Here is a 21,705-nt window from a genome sequence, read left to right on the forward strand (position 1 = left end):
CCCTGTGAGCAGCATTTGAGTTTGCTAAGTTAGAATGACTCTTGAAAATGCCAGATTTGTGGCAATCACACCTACATCCAGTCAGCTGTGATTAGATATACCCAAAAAGAGGTCAGTGTGTCAGATTGGAGTTGGTCAGCATGTGGAGTTTCTTTGTGAAACAGAAATCTTAGCAAAGCATGTGCCTGTGATAAGAAAATATTTTGATAAATATTTGTTCAGTATTTTTTGTTGCAATAGCTCCAGGATGGGCGGCACAAAAATTTTAAATAGTGTCAACCTCTATCTCCAAAATTTTCAAACTGGAAATTACAAAGCAAGCACTATTTCTGATGGGTACATGCACCTCTGGTGAAGGCAATCCTGCCAGACATCTGTGAGATACATAAATCTGTGTCAGGTGCTGCACAAGTGAGGGCTGCAATTGTCAGCAAATTGAGCACAGAAAGATGCACTATTAAGCTGTAAGTTGGTCTTGTCACGTTAAGTTCTTTTCCCACAGAAGAAGAAAAGGCTTGTCTGTCATTTTGACTGCAGATAGAAATCCCTGTGCCTTTGCCCATTTGTCTCCTGACAAGGGAATAAATTGCTCCTTTAATTCAAAGCCTTCAGACCACCTAGAGAAGGGACAATGTGTTGGCTCCAATCTAGTTGAGAAGTGGCAATAATTGCTAAGGCAACACATTTCTGGCTCTCTGTGCTTCTCACAGGGAACATGAAGGATGACCAGCAAAACGTTTGCCACCTGGAAAAAATCCAGTGCAAGGATTTCCAAGCAGTGATGAGTTGCTTTAGCAGCATGTGGTGCTGGATCCCAGCCACCACAACTCAAACTGGTGGCTGGGTCAGAGAAGCAAACTGTAGTGCCCAAAACACTGGGCAGGCGAGTCAGAAAATGCAGGAGAAAAAAATATTGACACATTGCTTAGTGAGTTAATTTTGAGTCTCTGGCTGACAAAGAGTTCCTCTGTGTTTTCCCGTTTCAGACCCAGCGAATTCAGCTCCATCTATCCTAGATGGGTTTGACCACCGCAAAGCCATGGCAGGACAGCGAGTGGAGCTGCCTTGCAAAGCATCAGGGCACCCAGCACCAAAGTACCGCTGGCTGAAGGACAACGTGCCCTGGGAGCCCGACAGCCGCTTCCGGCAGACGGTGACGGGGCTGCTCATCGAGAACACGCGGCCCTCGGACTCGGGCAGCTACGTCTGCGAGGTGTGGAACAACTACGGCACCGCCGAGGTCATCGGCCGCCTCCACGTCAAACGTAGGTCGTGGCTTGGTGTTCCCAGTGACAGGGGAGAGCTCGGACCAGTCCCTGCCTGGGACAGGTCTCTGCTGGCAGTGGACGGCAGCTTTTATGGAGGTGACCAGTGTTATGAGTAAATGTGGCGGTTTAGATAAGTCTCTGCCTTTTGCCTGAGCTTCTGGAGCTTTATTGAGGTGGCCAGCACCACAAAACCCACTCTCATTCGCAAGTTCCTCAATAATGGTTGATATGGTCTATTATAGAACAAGTTATCCATTTAATAGACATAAAACTAAAACTAAACTATATACAAGACTTAAACCAACACAGGTGTTGCCCTGATTTTTAAAAGTGTTGTTTTCTTTTATAGTTCTTTTGAAAGTCTTAAAGTTCTCACAAAACTTCTTTAGCCTTCTGATCTGTTTGCATATTTCTACTGGAGTTCTCATACGCTGTTCACGTAAATAATAATTGTTTTGCATTCTTCTTTGTAGGAAGAGAAAATTTATGGACTGTTAATTTGACCAGTGTAGCTAAAAAGTAGTAATTCCATCCTCCAATCCATGGTCACCTCTGAAATTCTATAAATATCAGATGCTCAAAGTAAACACTCTCTTTTTTGGCCTTTGAACTTAACCAAGCATTTGTGTACTCGTTTTGTGTCCAATAGTGACACACAGGAATAAGGACAGAAGAGACTACTAGTAAATAAATACAGCAGGAGGCTAAAGATACCATTAATTTTACAGCTAGAAAATAATAATTTAACTTAGGAACCAATTTTCTTACCAACCAATTTGTGATGGAGCACACATCAAAATAATTTCCCTCAATTCCTAAGAATGTAACCATGAAATCTGCATCCAAACTCCTGAGAGAAGTCCTGTATGTTTATCAGGGTGTGTGTAGGAGGATTCTGCCTCTGTGATAATTTGTGTGTCTTTTATAGTCTTTGTAAAACAGTGTCTCTCAGTCAAGAATATTTATTTTTCTTTTATCTTTTCCCACATCTGCTCTCCAGACTAGGATATTGATTCCTAGCTGGGGCCTGAGCCCTTTGGAGACAGAAATGACCCCTTTGGGCCTTTCACCCACCTGGGTTATCTCTTCCATATGCACCAACAATCTATGGTAGAGAGAGGGAGGACATGTCCTGCCACAGCCAGCACCCCAAAACCCACTCTCACTCACAAGTCCTTCATATGACCACTCAGGTTTACTACAACATGAATTATTTAGAATAGACACAAGGAAAACAGACATAACACTTTAAACAGATTTACCACACAGGATAACACAAAAAGAACTATTAGTAGAGAAAAACAGTGCATTATAATAAAGGCACTTCTGTTATAGCTAGTGAAGAAATAGTTTAGATTATGATTAGGAGATTAGGAGATTAGATTAGATTAGATTAGATTAGATTAGATTAGATTAGATTAGATTAGATTAGATTAGAGATTTAGATTAGGAGTCAATGTCACCTACCAGTGAAATGTGCAGAAGTCTCCTAATTTCTCTCAGTCCCAGGGAAGTCTCTCAATAGCAACATCTCAGCATCGAGGAGAACTCTCCACACACTCAGAAAGAATATAAGAGATTTCTGATTTTATGAAAATCATAGTGGTCCTTATTAATGGCAAAAGTAGTTGTTTGTTGGTCACTTATTTCTGCTTATCCTTTCCCATACATTCAGGTCAGTTTATTTCTGCCTAAGGGTGCTTTCAGCTGAGATAATTCATCACAATACAAACTATTCAGGCCTAGTTTAGATTTTGAGAAGTAGATAAGTCTTTTGTTGTGTCAGGGGATGAAAGGTCCTGTCACAGTTGATTGTTGGTGTTGTTGCCTGATATCAAAAGAGAAAAACCCATGCAACAGTGCTGAAATAGTAAAATAAAAACCAGACCTTGATTGGAAGCTTCCAGGTATCCCAATGGTCATAGGCACACCCAACACTGGATCTCTACCATTTTATAAATTTAACAAATTAGTATTCGTAACAAATATTGTCCAGTTAAAGAGCTGTTGGTTAGGTAATTTTTGGAGTAGGTCTAGGGCTTCTTTACCCCACTTCTTGTTATGTCTTCTCAGATTCTCAGTTGTGAAACAAAATCTTCTTCTAGGTCCTCTACTTGAAATAGGACAAAACAGTATTTCAGGAATGTGTTAGAAGGGTAGCTTTTTGTTCTAAGATTTGAGAGAATGGGTGGGAAAAATACTAGGAGCTACATAATTCTGTGATAATATTCTTCAGAGCTACAAATATATGAAAAATTCATAAAAGCAAAACTGTTTAGGCATCAGTATCAAGTTGTTATCTTACCTTGCTGTTCTTTCTGTTTCCTTAATTTATCCTAGCAATGATTAAAGTCCTCAAAGTTGTGGAACGACACAAAGCAGGCTCTGTGGAGATGAGTTAGTTGGCCAATTGAGCGATCAGAAGTGTAAATGGATGCAATTTCCAGTGTAGCTCTATAATTTATCACATGGAGGATATGTAATTTAGAAGCATGAATTGGGTGCTGGAAAATAAATTGCAAATGTTCTCATAAATAAAGCTGCCAAACTCTCATTGCCATGACTCATGGTGCTCAGTAATATTGAATACTCATACTTCCCCTCAGTCGAGTATTCATGTGTGAATATTCTGAATGTTTCACAAATTCTACAAAGATAATTATTACTTCAGGAGCACCACTTTGGAAAAGTATTATGCTACTACTATTGAAAAAAACCACAAAATTATTTCTTGGAATGGAGATAATGCTCTGTGAACTAACAGTTCCACCTAGACAGCATGACTAGCAAACTGAAAAGGGAGAAGTTTGTGAGAAGTTCAGGCCATAAAAATATCCTCACAAATAATTGCACATAATGGTTTTGGGCAAAATAAAACTGAGGTTAAAAATCTGCCATTCACAAGTTATAGCTGAGGAGCTTTGTTTCTAAAGGTATTCATCAAAATACTCCTAAAAAAAGAGTTGAATTACATCTGTCTTGTATGATGCAAAGTCCAAACTTGCAGAGACATGATGTAATTGTACAGTCATGATACCCAAAGCATCCCCAGTGCCTGGTGATGCATTTTTCCTAATGACTCTGCACTCAGACAGTGGAAATTCTTTGGATCAGGCTGGCAGGAAGGAAAAGAAATTTTACCCTCCTCTGCAATGGAGGATGTGGCTTGCTTGCATCACCATGGCTCTGGGATATGAATGATGCACTTGAGTGTGACTACTTTGTTTAATGGATTGTTGCCAGTTTTTTCCTTTTGTAGTGTTTTTATAGGAAATAGAGATATTCAGTGACTTTTAACATGCATCTGAGCGTGGATCAATTATTGCTTTGGACCTTTGGCTGTAATCTAGAATGTCTGAGGCACTGTGTGTTTTGTTGTTTTTTTTTTTTTTTTTTTTTTTTTTCCAGGCCTCTGTTCCTGTTTAACCACTATGGATTTATTCTAACCTTGATGTTATAAAATATTTAATTAAGTGAACAAGTTCCTTTTCTTTTTTAAGTATGCTTGTGCACATGCATGTGTATGCAAACTGCTAAAAGAAAAAATAGGATGGTCTGTATTTTGTGTCAGAGATAGTATCAGTGGTGATAGCAATCCCTTATCTTTATAAGGAAGTCAAACCAATTTATACAAGACATGGGATGAAATCTGTGTTCTGCACTGCTGATAAATCCTAGGTGGCAGGATAAAGATTGTTTTCCTTGCATTTACATTTATGATTTTTCTGCAGTACTGTTCATCCTCTTTTTTTTGCCTAGTAAAACTTGCATTTTCCTGTCCCACTGTTTCTTTAGGCTGATTTGAAAATACTGTAATCCTCCCACATCAAAGCAGAAAATCTGGTGAGCCCACACACTAAAACACTTCCATGTGGACATATCAGATGGATATCCACGGGTATACCTGCATTAATATCTTCCACTCTTGAAAGATAATCTTGTAATTGGCATTTATTACACTTGTTCACATCAGGGAGTAGTTTGGGACAGTGTAAGCTTGGTTCCTTTTGCCAGAAATTAAACCAGAAAATGAGTTTCAGGAATGCACTTAATGCACAAGATTCAAAGGTCCACACTGAGCTAATGTGAAATAACATCCTGCCCTCCCAAAACCTGTTCAGTGCCATGTTAAATGCCTCAGCACTAGTGGTGTTACCTGTAGGTCTGATCCTACTGTTCACCTGGGCATGGGATTAAGTGTTGAATTTATCCCTGTAGATCTATTTTTTTTTTGTCATGGGTGTTGGTGGCAAAAATGCTTTTTTGGAGCAATACAGTTATCTGTTATTTGCTTTGGTGTTTTCTTTTAAGAAGGCTACGGCTGTGATTTTTATTGTTCTCCTTAACTGAGATTTGATTTGTTGCTTGCACACAGATGCACATTTATACTGAATACTCCCTCTATTTCCCTTTCTCTCTCCCTTATTTCGACTCAAACCTCCAGAACCACTCAAAGCCACCATCAGCCCGCGCAAAGTCAAAAGCAGCGTCGGTAGCCAAGTGTCCTTGTCCTGCAGCGTGACGGGGACCGAGGACCAGGAGCTGTCCTGGTACCGCAACGGGGAAATCATCAACCCTGGCAACAACGTGCGCATCACCGGGGTCAACCGCGAGAACCTGATCATGGACGGCATGGCCAAGAGCGACGGCGGCGCCTACCAGTGCTTTGTGCGCAAGGACAAGATGTCAGCTCAAGACTACGTACAGGTGGTGCTGGAAGGTCAGTCTCCACCTGCCTGGCAGTTCTGGTTTCCAAAATTGCACACAAGTCTTCTTTGGCGCTGTTGTTTTAGAGTGCTGATGCCCTTGAAGATCTAGAAATGAAGCAATGCGCTTTTGAGACAATATTCACAGAATCACAGAATCCCTGGGTTGGAAGAGACCTTCAAGATCATTGAGTCCAACCCAGCCCCAACACCTCAACTCAACCCTGGCACCCAGTGCCACATCCAGGCTTTGTTAAACACACCCAGGGATGGTGACTCCACCACCTCCCCAGGCAGCCACTCCAGAACTTTATCACCATTTCTGTAAAAGCTTTTCCCTGATATCCAACCTGTATTTCCCTTGGTGCAGCTCGAGGCTGTGAGCTCTGGTTGTGTCAGTGCTGCCTGGAGAAAGAGCCCAGCCCCAGCTGGGCACAGGCACCTTTCAGGAGCTGTGGAGAGTGACAAGGTCACCCCTGAGCCTCCTTTTCTCCAGGCTGGGCACCCCCAGCTCCCTCAGTGGTTCCTCACAGGGTTTATGTTCCCAGCCTCTCTTCAGCCTCGTTGCCCTTCTCTGGATGTGTTCAAGCATCTCAATGTCCTTCCCAAACTGAGGGGCCCATGACTGGACACAGTATTGGTATAGGAGATAATCTATAATAAAAATATGAAGGTAATAGGACCTGGTCTTTAATTGGAGGCCTCAAGAGGCAGATATGGAAAAATACCCTCCTCACACAGGGTGAATATAGTTTTATAAGTTTAGCAAATTAGCATAATTTCCCAATTAGAACCTCAAGTAATAAGGCAATTCTCCCCCTTGGTTCCACCTCTTCTGGAGGCCCCCTTTCTTGCTACTAGCTGTGCTTTTTTTATGAGAAAGTGTCTTGAGAGGGTAGCTCATCCTTGGTTCCCAGGAAAAAGCAAGATAGGATTTGGGACTTTGGGAAGTGTTTTGTCTTTCTGTCTATCAGGGTAGGAAAAGTACTGGAGTGAGCTAGGAACTCTGTAACTATACAATAATGGTCTACAGAGTTATAATTATATATGAAGAATATATAAAAGCAAAAAAAATTTTGGCATCAGTGGAGTTTACAAAAAATGTCCATGGGGTTTATTGTGCCCTACTCATAGGAGAATGGAAAAATCAATTTGAAAAAAAAAAAAATCCTTCCCAAGCAGGTCTCTGTTAAAAATCCAAACATTGCATTTCTTGTTGGGTGTATTGGCTGACGGCTTGGAGATCATCTTAAATAACTTATACAATGTTCTACATGATAATCAAGTGAGGAAAGTCATCAATTTCCACAGAGGCATCTCTCTAATGAGGCTGTGGTGCAGGCATGGCATGGACACTATTTTTAGAGTCTCTGTTGAAGAAAAAGAGATTACCTGCCTGGACGGAGTTACCTCGGCAACCATGTCCCGTGACTAGGAAAGCCTAAAGAGCATATTGATAATCTATCATGGTGTCGGGAGAGTGCAGGTTATCAGAGAGCAACAGCAGGGAAGATTTCAAAGACACTCAGGTCTCACTGGGAAAATAATGTCTGCTTTCATCTCACAAAAAAGCCTGTCACTTGAATTTTAAAAAGGGGGGGAAAAAAAGAGGAGGAGGGGTGGCAGAGGTATATAGTGTGCCCGCTCACAGATTTATTGGTTCTATGTCAGCTCCCTTTCAGGATAAAAAGCTTTTTTTGTGTGTGTTGCTGCTGTTCTGTTGTCTGAGGGGTGGCAGTATCCAGTACACCACAAAGGAAAAGGAAAGAGTTAGGAATGAAAATAAATAAATAAATTAGAAACTCTGTCACATAACCAATGGAACAGAAATGAAAGAGAGAGGAGGCAAAGGAAAAAAAATGAAATTAAATAAAATTAAATGCTCTTCCAGGGATGCTGAGGCCTTTCAACATTCTGAGAATGCCACTGCTTTTTTTTTTACCATGTGGCAAGCAAGGGAATTTTGCAGCCCTGTTTTTAAAGTAACATTTTAAAAGGAAAACAAACACACACTGCATGACCATAGAAAGGACTTCCTAATAATACCAGGGTGTCAGCACTCCTAAATGTTACCCCAGTTAACTCTCTGGAGGGATGATGGATATTTAATCACAAAGTTTCTATGCCCACCCATTTTCTTTATTCATTTCCCTGGTACAGGCTGAGTATTTTGAGAAACAGTTCACAAAATAAAGTGTTTGAACACTCTCATTCAGAGAAATATTTATCTGTAGCACAAAATGACTGCTGACAGAAATTGGCATCACTGCTGTTACTGGCAATCTGTATTCAGAAAAGCTTCATTTAATACTTTCTCAAATGGGGCATTGCATGTCAGGACTAAACTGCTGTGAAATCAGCCTATGCAAGTTGTGCCTGGATCTTGGAAACAGGATGCATCCTTAACTTCCCAAGGAGCTAAAATCTACAAGGAGAAGAGAAACTCCAAATGCGTTGAGGTTTTGCTGTATATCTTTTATAATGAACTCTGTATAGTTTTGAAACTTTTCTGCAGGAACAGAGTAGTTCATAGAGATGCCTGATCCTATTCAAGAGCTTATCCTACAGCAGAGCCATTACCAGGTTTCCCAGAAGATGTTAAAGAAACTTGCTATAAGCAAAGGGTCATTTAAGTCCTCTATTGGCAGAATTTATTTCCCTCTCTCAATAATTAGGGTTACATCCTGGAAAATTGTTGCTTCTAAAAAAGATCTTGGCTCATGGGATATGCTGCAGGGTAGAAGGGTCAAGCTTTACACCGCATAAGCACTGTGTTTCTGCTTTTCTCTCCCTCGGCAGACGGAACTCCCAAAATCATCTCCGCCTTCAGCGAGAAAGTGGTGAGCCCAGGAGAGCCAGTGTCCCTGATGTGCAACGTGAAGGGGACTCCCCTGCCCACCATCACCTGGACACTGGACGAGGATCCCATCGTGAAGGACGGCAGCCACCGGATCAGCCAGATCATCACGTCCGAGGGCAACGTGGTCAGTTACCTGAACATCTCCAACACCCAGGTCCGGGACGGAGGAGTTTATCGCTGCACTGCCAACAACTCTGCGGGAGTCGTCCTGTACCAGGCTCGAATAAACGTAAGAGGTGCTTGTCAAATCAGCTCCTCAAAAAAAACACACATAACTCATTGTAGTGGAGAAGAAGATTGTTGCATGTGATGAGATTTTGGAATGCCAAAAACCAACTTACTGTTTTTGTCCTCTCCTTTTCTCCCCCTGCTCTCTATTCCCACCCTGCCTCTCCAGCCCCATCTAGAAAGTGTATGGTATGGTTAAACATTGGAAGAACCCTTTGGCTTGTGTCCTTTAGTCTATACCCATCTCTACTAGTTCACAGTCTCTTTGCTTTAGTCCTGCTGTGCATGTTTTGTTTTCCTTTTCCTTTCCTCCTTTACTTGTCCAACATCCATTGTAATTATTCATGTATACAGAACTTTAGCTTGAATTTCTGCCTCTACATGGCATAATACCCATCCTTCTGGGTATATATATATATACTTCATATACATAGCAAATAAAATAGCTAATTGTTTCAGTGTTCTTATGTGTAACAGGAGTCTAGCTCCATATCAGTGTTGTTATTTCACATTAATTAAATCACACTCAGCCTTTTAATTTGTAATACAGCAAAGATTTTATCAGGCAAGTATTGGATAACACAAATATATACCCCCACATAATTAGCATGGATGCTGCAGGGTAAGGAAAAAGTAGAGCATACAAAGATTAGGGAAACTGCTTAAGTAGCTTTTAAAAGTAAATATCTGTCAAACGCAAAGAAGTGCGGCGCGAGCCGCATCCATTAACATCTGTATATCCAGAAAAAATTAAACACATTCCCCCGAGCAAATGTGCCTTTAAATTGTCTTCAAGAGCTCCTTTCCTTGCCTTGGCAGGGCCAGCGAGCATTCGGCCCATGAAGAACATCACGGCCATCGCTGGGAGGGACACCTACATCCACTGCAGGGTCATCGGGTATCCCTACTACTCCATCAAGTGGTACAAGAACTCCAACCTGCTGCCCTTCAACCATCGCCAAGTGGCGTTCGAGAACAACGGCACGCTGAAGCTCTCGGACGTGCAGAAGGAGGTGGACGAGGGCGAGTACACCTGCAATGTCCTGGTCCAGCCCCAGCTGTCCACCAGCCAGAGCGTGCACGTGACGGTGAAAGGTGAGGACAGCTGGGAAGAGCAGAGCCCGGCTAATTGCCGGGTCCTTGGTGGAATTGCGCACATGGGATTGTCCCGGCAGGCAGATAACGAGCGGTTTGAGGTGGTTAATCCAGATTTGTGTTTATTTTTAATGATGACACAGAGATAATCAGTCATTGTGTCTTGTTCTCTCCTGACTTTTACCGTCCTTGGCTCAGTTGGTCCTCGTTGTTTTTGTTGCTTCTGAGTGGGGGCCTTGCAGCTCAAGTTTGCTATGAGCACTTTTCACTACAACTAAATCAGGAAATTAATGGTTTGTCACACACGTCTCACTGGCGACTGATTTTCTACCGGACAACAAAGTTCCAATTTTCATTAGCCAGTGACTTCCTGGCTTTTAAAACATGAGATGAGAATTTTAATGTCTGCACATTTGCCACCAAGCAGAGACAGGAACTAAAAGCATTAACCTTGCTTTCCTCTTATTAAGTGATTATCTGGGTGCTCTTCATGCTTAGAAAGGTAACACTGTAAATAAATGTGACTTGAAATTCTAATAGGATGCTTCAAATCTATTCAAACAGTCCAAAACAAGGATGTTCAGATGGCCCTGAAAGACTTCAGAAAGAGACTGAGAATAGGAATTTTTTACCATTGTGTCCTGACTGTTCTGACATTGGCAATGTTCAGACCTATTCATGAGGATACAAAAGACAGAAAACCTGATTGCACTAGCACCTAGTTTTGAGCAATGGGGCCACTAAATACTGCACTTTATGTGAATCTGTAGGAAGAATTGGGGCATAATTTCACTGTTCCTGAAGTTATTAGAAATTTTTCCTGGGCTGTTTTTTTTGTTGTTTTGGGGGGTTTTTTGGGGTTTTTTTTGTGGAGGCAGAGGAGAGGAAGGAAGGAGGTTGAATCTTGTATCCATTCTCAGATAAGATGCAGAGAACAGTAAGGTAAAATGACTTTGTTACAGTCATATGATCTCAACTTCCTTCTGCTCTGTTAGTTTTGCCCTTAGCACTTGGGAGTGATGCAATTGCTATTTTTTTCCAAGAGTTTAAGGGATCAGCTTTAAGCCATGAGCAATTTGGACTCTGAAAGGCATGACATCCCCCACACCTGAGGCCATCATGGGCACTGGTCACAAGCTGTGGCATAAAAAAACATCACCTTTTGTTTTCATGTGTGTTGGTCTTTGCTTGACATTACAATGCTATCACAGATCTGTTGATACAGTTTAGGAGCTGAATGACAAATCAGTCACTGTGTTGCTGCTGCACTAAGAGACCACCACGGAAATTCTGGTGGGGAAAAGCTGCCTCTTAAATGATACCATTTTTCAAATGACTGTCAAAATGACTGTAGCCAGACAAAACAAATCCAGCATTCATAGGCATTGAGATCAAAACAATGCCAGTCACTGAGAACACTAACTGGTATCTCAGGTGAAATACTGCCTATTCTTCCATTAGGTTACAGTTTCCAACTTGATAATTCCTCCCCTAGAAAGCAGATTGCCAGCTCTAGCAATTTGGATTGAGCTGTAAATTTTGTCAGTGATTTTACTTCCTTGATTTTACTTCCTCTCTAGACCAGGTTGCTCCAAGCCTTGGAAAGACATTGTAATTTGAAAATAAGGTTAATAGCCTGACTTCATCTACAGAGCCCAAAATGTCACAGGTGAGGTTTTTAGGTCAGACCTGAACAGTTCTCAATGTTCTGCTGTTGTAGCCTGAGGTCAACAATGCCACAGCAGATTTTATCCAACATACTAGTGGGGAGTCAAAAGTGGCCTGATGCTTTAAAATATTATTAATGTGTGTTTGTGTGTTGCCTATTCCTTTTGTAGATTCCAAACCTAATGGGATGAGTTTTTAAGCACTTCTACTTGATAACATAAAAATACAAAATATGGCCCAGCTTGTATACTAGAGGTTAAAGTATGACATTGTAAGAGGCATTAAAATCAATGCTCAAATACCCTTATTTACAGTTCAGCTTTTCCTACCATCAGTATAACTATTTTTTTCCAGAGAAACAGAGGGGGAATTATTGTCCATCCTCAGTATGACAAGTGCTTTGCTTTGCTCTCAGTTCTGCTACAAGCTTTGTGGGTGACCTCAAACCACTCACCTGAAAGGTAACTCAGAATAGATGACACTGAACAAGCTGTTACTTAGTGGGTTTTTTTCCTGTCTGTGTTCTATTCTGAGGACATAATTATTAATTTCCTCATGAGTTTATCACCTCTGTGGTATCAGAATGTTTCAGAAACAATGTTTTCATTTTCAAAAGCCACCTGGGTCACCAGGAAAAATGGCAATAAAGCACAAACTGAACTCAAGAATATCCACACATTTTTTTTTGTATATTCAATTTCAGAAGCTTATAGCTTAATTTTTCCAGTTCACCTGTAGCATTTATATGTTCATTATGTAGCATTTATATGTTCAAAGCTCTGCTCCCATTGAAATGAAGTTGCTCCTGAGAGTTCTGTTTCATCCTTCAGAGCAGTCACATCACCCAGCTTAGCAACCCCCTGGGAAAGACAGATTTAAGTAATTTAATTAGCTTTATCTGACAGATCTGTGGCAAAGGTAAATGCAGAATTTGGCTCTACGGGGCAGCGTTTATCTGCATTAGGCAAACAACTGGTTTTTAGAATTGGCAGCTCTCTGCCACATTTACTTTCCACTTTCCAAATCCTCCAGCATGTGAAGCATCCTGGTTCTGGCTTGGATGAAGACTTGCTTAAAGCAGCATTTAAATAAAAACGTGCAACACCATGAGCGTGCCATCAAATACAAGAGTGCTGTCCACTCTGCAGAGTATTTTTACATTTGCAAACATCCAAATGAAAGTGAAATCATCCTTCAGAAATCACGATAAGGTCACAGAGAGGAGAACTGAACATTTCTTGACAGTAATTTTAAATGAACTCCTGGCTGCCAGAGAACCTGAGAGGGGCTCTCAGAGCCTTGCTGTGCATTCTCCCACCTGGCAGGCTCTGGGAAAGGCAGAAGCTTGGGAGCCATCCTTCAGGTTCTAGAACTGGAGTGACAAATCTGCCCTGATTTCTGAAATCTCACCACCCTTCTGTGCTATTTGACCTTAGATCCTCTGCTTCTTTGCCCTGCTGATCAGAACAATCAACGAGACACCACGTGGAATCCATTGACCCATTTTTAGGAATAACTGCTGCCGTCGTCTGCATAGCCACTACACCAGAGGTCTGCAGGCTCCAAATAACTCTGTCCCACAGAAATGTGGCATTCCTGCCCTGCCCTCTCCCCCAGGCTCTTGCCTTCCCCTTGTCTCTCCCAAAATCTGGATTTGGAAGGCAGCAGTCCCCTGAGTTGGCTGCTGGAGCTGAGTGCATGAGCTGGCAGGAGAACGTGCAGGTTTCTGCTTGGCAGATTTAACTCCCATGGAACCATGCCTTAGTCCTAACAGTGCTTTTTGGAAATCAAGCCAACTTGGCATTATTTTTTTTTTTTTTGTATTTAGACAAATGATTTGGCCAGTTCTTAGTTCTGACAGAAAGCCATGCAAACTACTCACCCTGTAATGCACAAGTAACAGTGGGAGACTACAACTGTACTTACATACTTAATTTCTGTATTCCATACCTGCTGATCACTCACCTTTGCAACTGTAATAAAACTTTTTCAGCATGTTTTGCTTTGGCCTATGTTAGGTGTAATTTTATTTTTAGGGTTTTTTTTGTAAAGTAAACTGAAACCCCTTTCTCCTGCTTCCTGCAAACTGGGAACAGCAGTTAACTGCCAGCATCAGAAATAATTGAGATTAGCCTTGTTAAGGATACTGCACATGTTCTTGCCAAGAACAGAATTATTCTTAGCAGCACCAGTTTGTTGCTCTGTGTTCAGCCCAGCTCTCGTGGCTTGCCAGAGGGGTTTGTACACGTTTGCCAAAGGCAGAGGACTGTTGGAGTCAGAGAACCTAAAGAGAAGAATATTCTGTAGAAGATGCATATTTTCTGTTCATTCCTTCTCAGAATGATCTGTCCTCCTCCATTTTCTCCAGCTCCTCCTTTCCCAAGTCCTGGCTCTTCTCATCTGGCTTCCAAAATCAATCTGAACTCAAAATGTTTATCATCTCACCTCTCATTTCCACACTGCCTTGTTCTCAAGGCTCAAAACTACCCTTTCCCTTTGGATACCCCAGCCTTTTTCCCAGCCTCCAATTCCAGTCCTCTCTGCCATCCTTCAAGTTCAAGCACTGGAGTGACAAATGTGCCCTGATTTCTGAAATCTCACCAGACTGACTCAGCCACTTACAGGCAGTGCTGGGATTTGCTCAGTGCTGCTTGGACTCTGTCACTGCAAAATGTCCTCTCCACATCTGATCATGTGGGGGTTTTGTTTATTTATTGACTTGGTTTTGCTCAGAATGCAGAATTTGGGCACCATTGTGATGACTTTTTTAGGGGTGTAGTAAAAACATCTGAGGCTGGTGCCACCACCTGAATTTGAAATCCATGCTGCTAAATCCACAGGGCAGGTGGGACTTCTCAGGTTCTCACAATACCTTTGTTTTGGGTTTTTTTCTGGTTTTATGGTAGAATTGATATTCACCATGTCTCAGTTTTCCCACTCTTCCACCTTATTCTTGGAAATGGCCAAAGAATTGTAGTTGAAACCTTCCAGCTGAAATGACTCAGCCTGAGGCAAATACCAGGCCTGGAAAACTGCTACCCAAACAAAAATCAAACTGCAAGCAAATGAAAATAGTCTTATCATGGGAAGTGTTAGCAAACAAAGAAAGAGGTTATCTTACCCACTCTATCTCTAATTTTCATATTTCCATTGAAAAAAAAAAAAACACAATAAAGTGGAAAGATGTTAAAATAATAATAGCAACATATCTTTTACAGCATTTTAGTAGATCTCAGAGCTTTTAAGAACAGGAGTGAGTTATTATCTCCATTTTTTTATTATGCAATTTATAGTAATAGTTTTCCCAGCTACAGTAAAAGCCATCAGTAGTAAGTGATGATTTTCTTGTCATCAGTCTCATGGGACACATTCTCATGTAAACAGCCTGCTGCTATTCACACTTCTCCAACAGGAATTAATTGAAAAAGAAGCCCCTGAGAGGGAAGGGTGCAGCAGCATTAAAATCAAAAATGTGGTGTTCAAAAGGACTGTTTCTGATCTTGTCGAGCTTATGTATTTCATTGATTTAGAAATACAATTTTCATTGTATTTTCTTGTATATAAAGTGAGCACCTCACCTGTTGTGAACCACAGAAAGGAATTGTGCCATCCTTGTTTCATGTTAGAATACAAGCAAACCAAACTTCTAAATAGCTTCATGTTTGCAACTCTTTGAATAGATTCTCCTCATCTTTCCTGGGAAGTGTCTAGCTTTTCCTAATATCTGAAATACTGTTGGTGAATTTGCATTGCAAATCAGTTCAGGGAGGGCTGGTTTAGCTAGTGAAAAATATATAGGCACAAAAGGGAAAAAACATCACTGGAAATCTTTGCAGGGTTCCTGGAACTGTGGTGCATTCAAACAATCTGCTAATCTGTGCATGCTGCAGCCTGGAAGTGTGGATTATGGCAAGTGGGAGTTCAGCTTCATTCACAAATCTCAGATTTTACCTGTCCTACCGACTGACTTTGCCAATAGATTGAATCAGAAAAAAAAAAAAAAAGAAAAAAAAAAAAAAAAAAAAACAAAAAAACCCAAAAAAACAAACCACTAAAAACCACAAACTTCTGGCCCTGACATCTTTCAGCTATTTCTTTCATTATATCACTTTCTGCCTTTTTTCCACTCCTCCACACTATATGGTTTCAGATGCCTTCAAACTTGTCACAACTTCCTTGGAAAGAAATGCTCAGATCTCTCAAAGTGACTGAAGTTGTCATGTACAGGAATCACACCAGGGCCATGTGGTCAGAGTGGGTGAGAATGTGCCATCGTGCAAAACATCCTGGAAAATGCACTTAGGAATTCTCCTGAGGTCATATCATGGGCACAGGGAGTAGTTTTGGGGGGCAAGCAGTGGCAGAACCTGATGTAATGGAATATGCACTTTGATAGCAATGTTTCAAGTGTGTCTAACCTGTAGAAATTCCTGAAGATAAGACTGGAACAGGCTGATATTCTTGCCAGGTCTGTGTAAATTTTTTATTTCTTTTTTTTTTTTTTTTAGCATACAGCAGCTTCAGGCCAGCTTTGCACCCAAATAACTGATTTGCATTATTTAAAGTCTCACAAGTGTCATCTGAATATGATTTACTTTGCACCAGTCCACTTCTAGTTTAACTACTATAATGACTTCACCCCTGACACTGCAGAAATGGTCACCCAAAAATTTCTGTTAAAGTTGTTTCCCCACTATCCCAGTATTCATGACAAAGAATTAGTATGCACAAACCTAAAACTTTTCACTTAAATCTAAATTAAAACTCTCTGGATTTGTTCAAAGTCTTATATCTTCTATATTTCAAACATAATTTATGTCTGTGATGGGTGAATTATGCAAAAAAATGTGAAATAAGCCTTAATACTTCAACAAGTGTCTCAATTAAGGAGTTCAAGATGCTTTGCATACTATATATGGGTGTATCAAAAACTGGCCCTCTTCTCTCTCTAAGAGTGCAGATTTATTTACTTAAGATTTTTAAGAAGGCATGTTCTTGCTCTTTTTCTGTGTTTATTTTGTCAATCATCTTGTGGCTCCAGTGATTTAGTTGGACTTTTCACAGTGATACCTGAGGACAAAGATCACTTTAGATCAGGTAGGGGCTGAACAAGGGCAATATCTCTGGAGCAGGTTCCAAAATTAGGACTTTAATTAGGAAGCAGTTTACCAATGAAGATATCAGCTTGTTGCATGAAACACTCCTGCAGCTGCTGTCTTATCTTCAAATCAAGGTTTTCTCTCTTACAAATAAATAGGAAATGCATCCCCTTGGGCAGGGAAGTGAGCTCCCCACCATGGCCAGATTTGCAGGGTGTTTCAGGATGATAAGGGCTTGCACTTTTCCCCTCACAAAGGAGAAGGTTTCATAGATGGATGAGACGCGATTTAAAAGCACTTTTGGTTTCTACGCAACATTTTAAATGCTCTCTCCTTTTGGAGAAGCCCCACCATAGCATCAGGAAGCCTGTGAGTGTTCAATGGCAGGAAAGGGGAGTGGGGATTGTGCTAGCTGTGAAAACCTAAAAATTGCTAGAGCATGGCTAGGGCTTGTGCAGAGACAAAATAATTTTGGCTTTTTCACTCCCAGTGCACAAAAACTGGGGTCACACAGCTGCCCTAAGAGACTGCATAGCCTGGTGGTTGTGATTTTGCAACAGCCAAAAATATTCATTGCCAAAAGTATTTTATATTGCAGAAACAGCCCCTGCAACAGTGCTGTTGCAAGAAAACCCATCAGGGAGCTGTTTATAATGATAAAGCAGGGGATGATTCTCGCTTTGCTGTGCAGAACACCATGTTCAGCCAGCTGCTGCAGGAAACAGGAGATCTGCAGGATGCTCTGTCTTAGTGAATCATCTCAGCAGCTCCTCCCAGCAAAACTCCCATGGAACAGAGGGCAAGAAATTAAGGATGTTCCTCTACTAATGGAGAGCAGCGTGGAAGCCCTCCCTGCCCTCCTTTCCAGCAGTCCCCCAGAGGTACAGAAGACCTTGCTAGGGCACAAAAACATAATTTAAATCTTCCTGTATTAGCACTAATGAGGCTGACCCATGATCTTCTTCTTGAATAGACACTTAATTCAAGCGCTCATCAGTAAAGCATTCCCAGGACACAGCAATTGGTGGCATGAAGCAGAGATTTTCACTCTTCTGCCCGTTGTGGGTAGAGAAAGAAATATCCCTTCCAGGTACACAAGCACAAAGACTATTATATATATTAAAAATTTATATATAATATATATAAACTTATATATTATATATATATATATACACAACTTATATATAAAATAGCAACATTTCACCAAAAAATCAAATGCAAGCTCTGAAATATGGTCAAGCTAAAGCTACATATAGAGAAGGAAAATACATAAACACGCCTTGAAGTATTTTAAACAGGTTTTAAATGCATCTGTCCTACTGTAAATTTTCTCTTCCAAAGTACTATATACCCCTCTTATTTTTTTACTGGTCTTTGGCAATGGTACAGCTTTACTGTGCAAAAAAAACTCCTCATGTTGGTTAATCCAGCTTGATATTTTCTTCTATCAAGGATATATCTCTACTTTTCACTGCAGATAGTGATAGAGACAAAAAAAATTATATTTCAGAAATTATTTGCCAGATATCATCATAAATTTTTAATATGTGATTTTTTTGGTGGTCATTTCCTTCTTTAAACAAGCAGATAGCTCACCAAATATCATTTTCAATGAGATGATGGCTCACCAAAATCTTCCTTTATCAATTTAAACTGGTGAATACCATAGCTGAAAAACATTCTTCAATACTTCAAAGTTTCTGCAAGACTATTTACATTCTTCTAAGTACTGATTTTTAAATTACACATTGGCTTTTAAAATAAGCTCCTCGTCAGGACTGCAAGCTGCTGCAAGTTGAATATACATTATATTTTATGAAGTGGAAATGTTGGTTTCCTCTGTATCTTGAAAACCTGAATAGAAGGATAATGTGCTGCCTAAAAATATTTCAGTCAATTTGTGAAATACTCTGCAGGCTGCTACTTATATTTTAGAGCTGGTAAATTCAGCCTTGCAAATCAATATTTTCTGAAAAACATTTCAATGTCACCTAATGATCTTTCTCCTTGTTTTCTTCATCAGGGAGATGGAGAGTGAAGATGCACATTATAACCCTTGGGCAATATTTTGTCTGACTTTTGATATCATTTTGTCTGTGAAAGATTGGCTCAAATTTTTACACACTCAGCAGAAAATACAAAACTAATTTGCCACCCTGTTGTGAATTTTAGCATATTTTTCAGTAATGGTGTCTGAGACAAAAAGAAGGTTTTGGGCAGAAATGTGTTGGGCATTGTAGTAAGGGGAGGACTTGGCATTTAGCAGGTATTTATACTTATCAAGGGGAAAATTTATGGCAAAACCTTTTTAAAGACACATTCAGGTAATTTCTCATTACCATTCATATTATGAACTGTTCATCATTAAATGCTAAGAGAAATTTTTTTCTGCTGATGTAGAAAGAATCTGAGATATCTCATGTAATTGAGTTAGCTGGGCCAAGGCAATTCCAACAGACTGCAGGTATTTTGCCTCACTTTGTGACAGCAAAAGTCCCCAAGTGAACAAGCAGGTAGTGCTCAAAGTTCAAATAAATACAGTAATTTATACCAAGTTTCTTTTTTTTCTATGCCTTGTCTACCAGGTTTTCAGAATGCCAAAGGACAGGTTGTAGCAATTAGAGCGATGGCAGCCAGGAAAAAGTCACAGCCTGTGAGAAAAATGGATGGCAGTGGCACTTTTCCCAAACCCAGGCAGTGAGACACTCTTGGGAAAAGCCAGTGAAGGCCTGAGAGGATGAATTGTCTTGTCCTGTCCCTGATGTCACCTCTCTGTGGCAGCTGAGCATGGTCATAACTTCCCCTCATCAAATGGAAGCTGTGGAGTTAATACCAAAATTGTATTTGTCAGCCTCTTGCACTGTGAGGTGAATCTGCACAAATATTTGAACGTGGCTTTTTCTCAAGGCCTTAGTCCTTTGGGGGGCCTAGAGTCATGGAATTATAAGTCACAGAATGGTTTGGGTTGGAAGGGACCTTAAAGCCCATCCAGTGCCACCCCTGCCATGGCAGGGACACCTCCCACCATCCCAGGCTGCTCCAGCCCCAGTGTCCAACCTGGCCTTGGGCACTGCCAGGGATCCAGGGGCAGCCACAGCTGCTCTGGGCACCTGTGCCAGGGCCTGCCCACCCTCCCAGGGAAGGATTTCTTCTTTATATCTACTCTAGATCAATAGGTTTCTTCCTTATATCTACTCTACTCTTCCTCACATCTACTCTCTATCCCATTCTCAGTGTGAAGCCATTCCCTGTGTGCTGTCCCTCCATGCCCTGGAAATTGTCTCTCTCCAGGTTTCCTGGGGCTCCTCCAGGCCCTGCAAGGCCACCCTGAGCTCAGCCCAAAGCTTCTCCTGTGCAGGGGAACAATCCCAGCTGTGCCAGCCTTTCCTCCCAGCAGAGCTGCTCCATCCCTCTGCTCATCCTGGAGCCTCCTCTGGGCTCTCTGCAGCAGCTCCAGCTCCTCCTGGGCTGGGACAGGGCTGGGGCAGCTCTGCAGGTGGGATCTCACCTGAGGGGACAGAGGGACAGAATCCCCTCTTGCTGGCCATGCTTGATGGACTTTCTTACTCCTAAGGGAGGATCCAACACATGGATCAAAGGAAATGCTTGGAGCTGACTCAGTGGTCACCAACACTTGTCCCTGCAGCCCAGAAATAGGACACTGGCAGTGGAGGAAAAATGCTCCTGGAGAAGTTCATGGGCACACACTGCAACCACTTTTTTTTTTCTGCTTCAACTCTGGGGAAAGCACAACCTTAGAATTTCTGAAGGGAAAAAGGACAAAAGAAATACAATTAGATAAAGTCACCAACTCCATTTTCTTCTGGAGTTCAAACATATCGGTCACTATAAATGTTCTGCTCTGGGTATCCTTCTATCTTTCCTGCTCAAATGTAGCACAGATTATGTGTAAGTGATCTCCCAGGCAATAGGAAAATACACTTCTATATCTGAGGTACATAACCTCTAGGAACCTTCTCTTTTGATAAATCAGAATTTGAGTACTGCTTGCAAAGTTAGTTGTGCAGCCCTTTCAGGGGTGATTGATAAAAACCTATCTGAGATCAATGCCCTGGTTGTTTGAATGCTCCCCTGAGAATGGCAAAAGATTTTGAGTCCTTCATTTGCACAAGTATTTGCCTCTCAATTTACCAATTTTTTAGTAAACATTCCAACCACAACCCAAAGAAAACATGGCAACCCCATTATTTTTTCTGTATTTATTTAATCTGTCAGTTTCACTAGTTTTTATTACAAATACCTGAAAACAAAATTATTTTAAGAAGTAGAATTCTTTACTTTTGTAGAAAATATGTTAATTTCTTTCATGTTTTTGTTTCAACCAGAGAATAATATGGTAAAAAAGAAAAGGAAAGAAAAAATATTTTTCAGGCCAAATATTCTTAGCAGAAATTAAATGCCAACTTGAACATTCGTGCCTTGTACCATCCCTCTAATTAGAAATCAGTTTTACCTTAATTTGTGTCCTACAAGTGTTGCTATTGGACACGAAATGAGTACATAGAAGTTTGGTAAGTTCAAAAGAGAAAAAGACCAAGTTTTATTCAAACATCTGGTTTTTATAGAATTCCAAAGGTGACCATGGATTGGAGGATGGAATTACCACCTCTCCAACCACACTGGTCCAAAGATCAATCAATCCTTTCTCTCCACCCACAGAGAAATATGTAAACTATTCTATTTATACATGAAACGGTGTGGGAACTTTTACTCCCAAACATGTAAGCATTATCAGAAAGCTAAAGAAGTTTTATGACAAC

General features: G+C 41.0%; 1 protein-coding gene across 4 annotated transcripts in view; it reads left to right on the top strand.

Annotated features, from left to right (window-relative positions):
- The window catches only part of DSCAM (DS cell adhesion molecule), a 462,695-nt gene that overhangs the window by 278,829 nt on the left and 162,161 nt on the right, over nt 1-21,705 (top strand). For 3 of the 4 annotated variants that reach the window (XR_012058288.1, XM_030283877.4, XM_072935734.1), the window contains exons 5-8: nt 987-1,265; nt 5,713-5,988; nt 8,774-9,070; nt 9,882-10,157. Coding sequence is in view for 3 of the 4 variants with exons in the window: in XM_030283877.4 (XP_030139737.1) it covers nt 987-1,265; nt 5,713-5,988; nt 8,774-9,070; nt 9,882-10,157 (1,128 nt within the window). In the remaining variant the exon portion in view is untranslated. Of the gene's footprint in view, nt 1-986; nt 1,266-5,712; nt 5,989-8,773; nt 9,071-9,881; nt 10,158-21,705 lie in introns of those variants that run through there. The other variant, XM_072935732.1, reaches the window with a different exon arrangement.

This window comes from Taeniopygia guttata, chromosome 1, assembly GCF_048771995.1.
Source record: "Taeniopygia guttata chromosome 1, bTaeGut7.mat, whole genome shotgun sequence".
NCBI lineage: Eukaryota > Metazoa > Chordata > Aves > Passeriformes > Estrildidae > Taeniopygia > Taeniopygia guttata.